This window comes from Culex pipiens, chromosome 1, assembly GCF_016801865.2.
Source record: "Culex pipiens pallens isolate TS chromosome 1, TS_CPP_V2, whole genome shotgun sequence".
Lineage (NCBI taxonomy): Eukaryota > Metazoa > Arthropoda > Insecta > Diptera > Culicidae > Culex > Culex pipiens.
In genome coordinates this window covers 126,891,852-126,901,605 of record NC_068937.1, presented here as the reverse complement: position 1 = coordinate 126,901,605, position 9,754 = coordinate 126,891,852, and the positions used below count along the sequence as shown (strand labels likewise).

Sequence of the window (9,754 nt, the reverse complement as noted above, 5' to 3'; positions counted from 1 at the left end):
TCTCGCTACTCGCGTCTCGCTACTCGCGTCTCGCTACTCGCGTCTCGCTACTCGCGTCTCGCTACTCGCGTCTCGCTACTCGCTACTTGCGTCTCGCTACTCGCTTATCGTCCCTTCTTCTCACTTCTCATCACGAGCTTTTCTCAACAGCGTTTTACCAATGGGCTCGCTAAATTTCCTCGCACTTTTCATAAAACCATTTGCCAAAAGTTGACTCGTCTAGAACTTTGTCATCACTTGGGACGGTGGTGGAAACTGGAGACGCCTCCATCACGTCACGGAAGGGGACTATTTTCGCGCGAGTTTTTGTCAAAGTGAGGGAGTGTGATGGTTTTACAGTTTCATCAAGAAGAAAGCTTTTTTACGGTCCATTTGGCGGAGAGAGTGACAGAGAACGCGGGGGAGGGTAATGGCTGCGTGGCTATTTGGGAGGCCTTTCGGACAAATTTCTCAGCAGTTGGTGAGTTCTCTTTATTTGGAGTACTAATTACTTGCGCTAAATTGGGTTTGTCGAGCGTCGCTGGAATTGTTTGCGGGAAATTTACTTATTCAAGCTTTCTTAGTGCGCAAATAACGATTAGTAATTAAACATTTGAAGGGCTCCGGATTCTGCCAGGTCCCTCTAACTATGACGGACACTAATGATTCCACAAAATTTGGGGAAACCGCTTCTCCCAGAAACCGTAACAATACCGTCAAAGCTGTCAATTAGACCATCGACTATAGTGACGAATTTTCCGTACAATTGCTCCATAATGAACCTGTCGAGAGCAAAACAAAGTTGGAAGTTCAACCGTAAGCTTCCCATGAACACCGTGGGTGGTCTTCCCGCAACGGGGTCTGGATTGGAATAATCTCGAGTCGAATCGATCCTGGCGTAGACACGTGCAACTTTAATGATTCTCGTTGGAGGATTTGGGTGGTCCCAGCAGCGCAGCAGGTATTGTTGGTTCTACTCTTCAACCGGCGGTGCGGTGCGGTGGTCACAGTGGTCGAGCAGCAAACTTTCGCAATTATATCGGTAAGAGTCCCTGGAAGTCGACGGAGTTGGGCTGGGATCGAACAACCACTTATTGGGAAAGTGGATTTGAAGCGATTTTCTTTCAGGTACACGCAGAGAAAATTTCTATCTATGTTTGTTTCAATAGAGAAATTCGATTGACAAAAAAAAAAAAAAAAAAAAAAAACTGCTTAAAAAAACTTCGTTTAAATCAACAGAAAAAGGAGTTTATATTGAACCAAGTGTTGGGGCCAAATCCCCCAACTGGATTCTGCGGGTGGACTGTATTTCGGTTTCCGGGTGATAAAAACACTTGCGGTCGGTTTTCTCACCTTTACTTTTCAAAAACTCTTGAATTTCCGATTTTTATTTACAAAGCGCGACGTGTCTCGTCCGCGTCTCGAAACGGAGTGACTTTTCGCTCTCTCTCCCTCTCCGCTCGTTCGTTTGCGCGCGCTTCTGCTCGCGCCGTTTTCGTCGTTGCGTCGTTTCACGCTGTCACGTTGGCAGCGCCGTCGCTGACAGCGACGCAGGGCTGGACTCGCGCACACTGGGTGACAGTTGCGCAAATCTGGGCAAAACATTCGGCGTCGTGCCGAACATTCTCCCCCCGGGTTGAGGCGTCACGGCTTCGAACTCACCAACACGCTGGGTTGGTGCCGGTTCTCACTGGGAGACTTCGTCGATCGCTGGCGGTTCCAGGTCCATAGCGTCCAGACGAGCAAGCAACTCCTTTGCACTTGCTGGCATGGTGGTGGTCGTCGTCTGTTGGAGCGAAGCGCTGCGTTCAACTCCACGCCTGGGTCCCAGACCAATCGGGGTCTCTTCGTGGTGCTGCTAAAGATTGCAGGCTCTGCCGACTTCTCCACAGCTCCTCCGGGTTCATCCACACGTTTGGCTCCTGACCGTGCGATGCGGTCGCGGCAGCACCTGTAGTACAGCTCGGTCCGTTGGCTGTACCGGTACGTAGCGCTCTCGTGGCTCGTACTCTTCTGCTTGTCTTCGTTGATGTCGGTGTTCTTGTTGGCCTTCATCGCGTTCTGGTTCGTGGTCCAATCCACTTGGACGCTCAAACTTGCTGGCTCGGTGCATCCGCATTGTGCACCTTCCTCGTTGTTTTCTTCGTCAGGTACGGCTGGCAACAGTGAACTCCCCTTCACTGCTTGGCACGTGTCGACGTCTGGCACAACGTCGACGTGCTCAGCTGGCTCCGGCATGGGGACAGCTGCTGGGTCGTCCGACACGGCACTACCTCGTTCTGCTGCCGAGGACTCATGCGGAACCACTGCCGGTTCCTCGGACGACTCTTCTTGTCGATTCTCGGGCTCGCGAGAATCTCCTGGCAACCACTGGGGGCTGCACAGGCCGGGTTTTGTCTCGGCACTACCTCGGTCATCTGACGAGGACTCGTGCGGAACCACTGCAGGTTCCTCGGGTGGCAGCATATCGTGCGCTGCAGGGTGTGTCTCAGTCTCGTGAGACTCTCTGGGCAACCTCTTCTGGCTGCTCAGGTCGGGGTTCGACTCTTCGAGGGGTGGACACTGCTCGACCGGATCTCCACGGACCGGGAAGCAGTCGATGTCCGAGCGGCAACCGTTGCACAACGTGCACATCGGCTCGTTACGCTCGCTGTCCGCAATGGGCGGACTCGAATAGAGTTCAAAATGGGCACCTACCTTGGTGTCAGGTGCACCCGGCTCTCGATCATCTGCATGGCATCTCTCGGCGTTCGCAGCATCCGGAACATCGCCGGCTCCGGAAGAATCGACTTCGCCACGAGCCTCGGTCGTGGGAAGCGTAGTTCGGTTGGCCTCTTCCTTCAAGACCGGTTGTTGCTCAGGAACAGCGGCATGCACGGGCTGAGACAGCAGTGCGTTGTTCAGGGCCACAATCCGCAGGTTAGCCTCCTGAACCAGACTCACCACTCTAGCCCACTCGATGTCGTGGTTGAAGCGTTCACCAGCGTCAGCGTCGCTTACCTTAAACTCGTCGCAAACCTTGTTGAACTCGCCGTAGTACTTCTCGACGTTCCACACGAAGACTTGGATCTGGGCAAACGAAGGCAGCTGGTGGTTCTCCTCGAACGCCTTCAACCTGTCCACGACCCGCGAAATCTTACCCTTGACGAAGTTTCGCTTGATGGTCAAGGAACGCGCTGACTTCTGCTCCATCTTGTCGGGATCTGATGTTTTGGATTTGCGCAGGAATCTGTTGCTCCGCTGTGGCCGCGCTCAGGACGACACGACAGCGGCAGCGTCCTGTTGCACTGGTTCTTCTTCTTCTTTCCAGCTGGGCACACTGGATCACTTCTTCGAGCTGCCGGCTCACCAGCACTCTTCTGCTCGGGATTTTGCAGTCTGCGTCACAGCACTGCTTGCACTTTTCGCTGCTCTTGCAGCAGGTCACTCTTGTTACTTTCTGTTCGGGTCTTTGCGCTTCGCGCTCACTTTTTTTCTGTGTAGCGTGGCCAATGGGACCGCTACCGCCGGTTTCTTCAGCACGCTGCTCTGTTGGCTCACCACACAGACGCAGGGCTTCTTCGTGGCCAATGGGACCACTCTTCGTTCCTTCTCACGGCGTGGATATCAGATCCACCCGTCGGAACTACCTGCCCGACGTGGCCAATGGGACCAGTCCGTCGGGGCTTCTCGCACGTCACTCTGCTCACAGAGCAACGCACTTCACCGTGTGGCCAATGGGACCACTCTTCTAGCTCCTTTTCACGGCGTGGACATCGGGTCCACCCGTCGGAACTTCTGCCTGACGTGGCCAATGGGACCTCCGTCAGGGCTTTTCTGCGCACCACTCTGCTCACAGAGCTGCGCGGCACTCCATCACTTCTTCACTGCACTTCTTCACCATAGTTTTTCTGCTCGGGTGGCCAATGGGACCACCTTCCACGCACTTCTGCTCGGGGCGACCGATGGGACCGCATCAGCCGAGGCTTTCAGTTTTTCCCATCACACTGTTCTGCTCGGGTGGCCAATGGGACCACCTTCCACGCACGGTTCTGCTCGGGATGGCCAATGGGACCGCATCCGCCGAGGCTTTCACTTTTCGTGCAGCAAGATGGCGGCGCACGCCCATTTCTCACCGACGAACACACACACGTCTTTTTCGTCCAACAAGATGGCGACGCACGCTCATCTCTTTTCGACGCTCACTTCTTTTCCTTGTGGCAAGATGGCGCGAACGTCCTTCTTCCACCAACACACACACACATCTTTTCACTGCTTTTGCTCAGATGGCCAATGAGACACCTTCCTCGCAACGTTCAAAACGTCCATTTTTTCTGCCGGTGGCCAACGACCACTTCCGGCTCACTACCGTTCCAGCGGCCAATGGGACCGCTCCCGGTGCACTACGCGCTGCTGGTTCCACCACACGCGCGTTCCGTTCCGTCGATCTGCTGGATCACCACACAGACTCACGGTTCTTTCCAACGCTGTTTCGGGCCGCGTGGAACGCCCTCCGGGAATCGACGTCTTCCGGATCACTGCTCGCGGACTTCTTCCTTACCAAGCATTCTTCCTCCTCGAGACACTCGCGGCGATTCCGACGGACTTACCGGATCGATAGGCCAACTGTCTATTCGGATCGTAAGGACCAAATGTTGGGGCCAAATCCCCCAACTGGATTCTGCGGGTGGACTGTATTTCGGTTTCCGGGTGATAAAAACACTTGCGGTCGGTTTTCTCACCTTTACTTTTCAAAAACTCTTGAATTTCCGATTTTTATTTACAAAGCGCGACGTGTCTCGTTCGCGTCTCGAAACGGAGTGACTTTTCGCTCTCTCTCCCTCTCCGCTCGTTCGTTTGCGCGCGCTTCTGCTCGCGCCGTTTTCGTCGTTGCGTCGTTTCACGCTGTCACGTTGGCAGCGCCGTCGCTGACAGCGACGCAGGGCTGGACTCGCGCACACTGGGTGACAGTTGCGCAAATCTGGGCAAAACATTCGGCGTCGTGCCGAACACCAAGTATCGAGTTTATTTTTAAGTTACATTAAAATTGTTTTGCCTTGCGAAACCAAACGAAATTTAGTTTGTGATTATTTGATTCACAAATATCGTTATTTTTCTACGTGTGTAACACATAAACAGACGTAGTCTCTACTGTATTCAAACTCACATTCAATGCACCACGGAAATTTTAAACAAACTTTAAATAAGAGCCCGTAACATAACCTCAACTTAAAAATTAAAAAAGATCCGGTCCACGTCTTCACAGCTCTGATTGTAAGTTCGACGTCGTCGTGCTATCTTGTCGCACCCGCCATTTCGACGTTCCGAGAAAAACGCGTTTTAATGTTTGACCTTGAATAAACAAAAACGAAAGCACGCAATGTAAACAATAACAAACACGTTTTGTTTGGCTGACCATTATGTGCATTGTCCCAAAGTTTGGTTGAAGTTGGTTGCTGGAGTCCCGAGTTATAATTACAAATGTTTACGGTAGTCTAACTTGTACGTGCGTCAAACGCGTTCTGACCTGAAATCCCTTTGGCCAGTTGTCGCACTTACATCAATTTTCAGGGAGTGACAAGATAGCACGACAAGATTGAAACTACTTTCATATGAAAAGTGACAAATGTTTTCGGAGCTTTTTTGGTTTTCATTTAATATCTCAGGATTGAAATCGACTTTGGGGATCTGTAAAGGTCAAAAGATGAGGCATTGTGAGCTGCACAAAATGGCGTTCTTAACTCAATTTGGCCCAAAATGCACGTACGACAAGTTAGCATGACGGCGACGAGTTGAAATAGAATAAAGAATTGGCTTTGCTAAACCTTAAAATGAAGGTGCTTAACAGCTTGTCAACCTTGTTTAAATATTTACGTTGGCTTCCGGCCCAGATTGACACAACTCTCCCGGCTCATCCCCGCTAAGATTGCACATCTCAATTCCGGTCACGTTTCTTCTAATGACTCGGCAGTTAGATGTCGCCTCTCCGCACACCTTAAACCCTAAAGAGGAAGTGCCTCTTTTGCGACAGAACTGAGCCGGGGTGTGTTGGTTTAGGTAAAACCCAGGGCCTAAACTTTAGGTTCGCAAAACACTCTCAACGGTGCGCTGCCGCTGCTGCTGGGGGCGTAAACAAGTTTATTTTCTTGCAAATTTTAAGCCCAAAATTAACATCGTTAACACGTCACCACGGATCACGGCAGCGACAGAGAAAGAGAGTTCATACGTTTTAGCCCGGAACAACGCACACACCTTTCGGAGGCCTGTTTGCTTGAGGGTCGCAAAATCAGCTCGTAAAGATGAAAAAGCTTTTATTTTTACGACCCCCATCCAGCAACCCCCTGGCGCGATGGTAAGAGAGCCACGTGGCACAACCCCGGGAGCAGCGCACGTGGCATGCTGTATGCATTTGTGGTAAATAGCTTGAAGGTGGAGAGGTGTGAAAACCGCCACCCACCGAACTCCGCCCGCCTCGTGAGGGGGAATCAACACTGTCATTAATCATCAAATGAGCTCCGAGCGTGCGACGACGACGACGACGACAACTATCAAATGAATAATGTCTTTATTACGGGGAGGGAAAGCTGGTTGCGACTGAACTCAGTGGGAAAATTGCCGCAGTGCATTTCGAGTGGCTCTGTGGCGGTGGAAAGCTGGTGGAAAATTGGGACAAATGAGGCGGTATCATAATTGGTGGCGTGGTTCGAGGAACAACAGAAATTGACACATAATATTTGTTTAAAAAATAACAATTTATTTCAGAGCCAGTCTTCTAAAAAAAAAAACGTTAAATACCCTTAAATGTACCGACCACCCAAACCACCATCCACAGCCAACAGTATTACAGTTTCGACTTGGTGTTCTTGGCCAGTTCGCGCAGCTCGCGCCTCAAAATCTTCCCACTGGCCGTCTTTGGAATCTCGTCGATGAACCTCACTCCTCCGTGCAGCTGCTTCTGCGGCGACACCTGACTGGCCACGAACTTGACGATCTCCTCCGCACTGACCTGCTCATCGTCTTCCTTGACGACGTACGCCGTGGCCAGTTCGCCAACCCGTTCGTCCGGAATGCCAATCACGGCAGCGTCTTTCACTTTGGGGTGTCTTAGGAGGATCGCTTCCAGTTCCGCCGGAGGTACCTGGAAACCTTTGTACTTGATCAGCTCCTTGATGCGATCGACGATGAAAAAGTCCTCGTCCTCGTCGTAGTATCCGACGTCTCCGGTGTGGAGCCACCCGTCGGCGTCGATGGCCGATTCCATGCCGACGTAGCCCTTCATGATCAGCGATCCCTTGAAGCAGAGCTCGCCGCGCTGGTTTGGGCCGAGGATCTTGCCCGTTTCGGGCTCGATCACTTTGACCCATTGGCCCATGCGGACCTTGCCGACGCAGCCGGCCTTGTTTTCGAACCCGGTCTGCATCAGCACTCCAAGCGTAGTTTCACTCAGACCGTAACCCTGCCGGATGAAGGCGATTCCAAGCCGGTCGCGAACCTTGTCCTCGATCTCCTTGCTGAGCGGAGCGGCTCCACAGATTAGGGTCATCAGCGAGGACAGGTCGTAGTTGTCTACGATGGGATGTTTGGCAAGGAACACCATCAACGGTGGGACTACGGTCATTAGGTTGACCTTGTACTTTTGGATACTCTCCAGGAAGAGTGTGGCGCTAAACTTTGGCATCAGTACGCAACGGCAGTTGTTGGTGATCATATTGATCAGTCCGACGCCGGCCACTGCGTGGAATAGCGGAGTTGCCGCAAGGGCGACTAGCTGTTCCGGCAATTCGAGGATCTTGCTAGCTTCCATGGAGTGGGCTACCGTGGTCATGAGGTTGATGTGGGTCAGCTGTACTCCCTTTGGCAGCCCTGTGGTTCCAGAAGACAGCAAGATCAAGGCAACATGTGCATTGGGATCTACCGGGTCTGGCATGTAAGTTTCAACGTTGACCGGTGACGATAGTAGCTTAGCGAACGAAACAACTTCGGCATAGCTAGCGGCCTTCGGATGCTCCCCAAACAGTACAATCTTCGCTGGTAGTCCAAGCTTCCTCACCACGGCTACAATCTTTTCCAGTGCATTTGGCGATACAAAGATAACTTTAGGTAGCGACAGCTTGATGCCATGCTCGAGTTCACCTGCGGTGACAAACAAAAAAAAATCAATTGATACGACTTATCGCGAGGCGATAACGGGCGCTCTAAGTCCAGTAATTACCTTCTACATAGGCAGGGTTCAAAAGTGCGAGCGGTGATGCAGCAAATATTGAACCAAACATGGCGAGGCAGTACTCGAGACAATTATCGCTCACGATGGCGGTGTGATCTTGCTTGGTCAACCCAAGCATCGTCGTCATCCCAGCGGCCAGCTTTGCCGACTGCTCGAGGATCTGCCGGTAGGTCAGCTGCACCTCCGATACCGGGTCAACCTAGGGCAAACGAATCAAGTTGATCTCCATAGTCCAAGCCGAATTTCCAACCAACTCACCAGTCCAACGTTGTCCGGCTGCTTCCGCAGCTCCTTCACGATCATCTCGCCCAGCGATCGATCCTGGAGCAATTCCCGCGGGTCGGGACCACCGTACAGGATGAACCGCTCCTCGTCACGCGTGCCGGTCGCCATAGCTGCTGACTGTTTTGGAGTTTGTACTTTGCGCTTGAGTAATTCGCTCACCCCTGTTGAGCTGCTTTAAGCTGGGTGATCACCTAAGGCGGCTACTAGACGGAATGAACTGTGAATCGCGACTGACCGACGAGACCTTTTTCAGCGAGCCGAACAAAACTTGGATTAGGTTCGCGCTCGTTCGTACACATCGACAGGCAAAGTTGGTAAACAGAGGTGTAGACACGCACGCACGTGGCCCGAACCGGTTGATTGATAAGCACCGAGCGAGCGACTTGGTGTTGGTGTTAGGCGCTGTGATTAGCGGGCGGTTTTTTTGGTTGATGTGTGGATGAGGTACAGTCAAACCTCTTTTTACGCGACCTCCTTTTGCGCGAAATTTTTTTTACGTGGTTTTTTTAACGCGAAAAATTCAAAATAACGCGAACTCAATTTACGCGAAAAATTCAAAATAACGCGGTCCTATTTTAAACTGTCGGAAGTCTTAACCATTATGGTCATATCTTCCTGTTCAACGGGGACCACAATCAGGGTTTTTACCATCAGTAGCTTCGGTGACCTACGTATACTCTGCATCATATTGGGATGTTCTGGACAACTAAGAACATTCGGAAGTCACGAATAGAATATCTATCTGTTCAACGGGTGTTTGTACCGGTGTATTCACCATCGATATAGCTTCAGGTAGCTTCAGTGAGCCACGATGGACTCTCTGCGATCTGTTAGAATGTACGAGATCATCCAGCAACTCCCGGAAGTCATGGCCTGGATATCTACCTGATCAACGGGAGTCTATATGGCTATATTAACCATCGGTATAGCTTCAGGTAGCTTCAGCGGACCACGATGGACACTCTGCGGAATGTTGGATTGTTTTGGGTCATCCAGGAACTCCCGGAAGTCATGTCCTGGATATCTACCTGTCAACGGGGGTCTGTATGGCTATATTAACCATCGGTATAGCTTCAGGTAGCTTCAGTGAGCCACGATGGACACTCTGCGGCATGTTGGATTGTTTTGGGTCATCCAGGAACTCTCGGAAGTCATGGCCTGGATATCTGCCTGATCAACGGGGGTCTGTATGGTTATATCAACCATCGGTGTAGCTTCAAATAGCTTCAGTGGACCACGATGGACACTCTGCGGAATGTTGGATTGTTTTGGGTCATCCAGGAACTC

The 9,754-nt window shown here is 51.6% G+C and overlaps 2 protein-coding genes across 2 annotated transcripts; both read right to left on the bottom strand.

Annotated features, from left to right (window-relative positions):
* Positions 1 to 1,623: 1,623 nt before the first annotated feature.
* On the bottom strand, positions 1,624 to 3,863 carry LOC120421789 (uncharacterized). The gene has a single exon (XM_039585062.2). The coding sequence runs from the start codon at positions 3,169 to 3,171 to the stop codon at positions 1,624 to 1,626; it is 1,548 nt and encodes a 515-aa protein (XP_039440996.1). The 5' UTR covers positions 3,172 to 3,863.
* A 2,828-nt stretch (positions 3,864 to 6,691) lies between these two features.
* LOC120421818 (luciferin 4-monooxygenase-like) lies at positions 6,692 to 8,763 on the bottom strand. Its single transcript, XM_039585096.2, has 3 exons — positions 8,441 to 8,763; positions 8,171 to 8,381; positions 6,692 to 8,091 (listed from the first exon to the last, which is right to left on the bottom strand). Exons 1-3 carry the CDS (start codon positions 8,573 to 8,575, stop codon positions 6,800 to 6,802), a joined length of 1,638 nt encoding a protein of 545 aa, XP_039441030.1. The 5' UTR covers positions 8,576 to 8,763; the 3' UTR covers positions 6,692 to 6,799.
* Between the last annotated feature and the right edge of the window lie 991 nt (positions 8,764 to 9,754).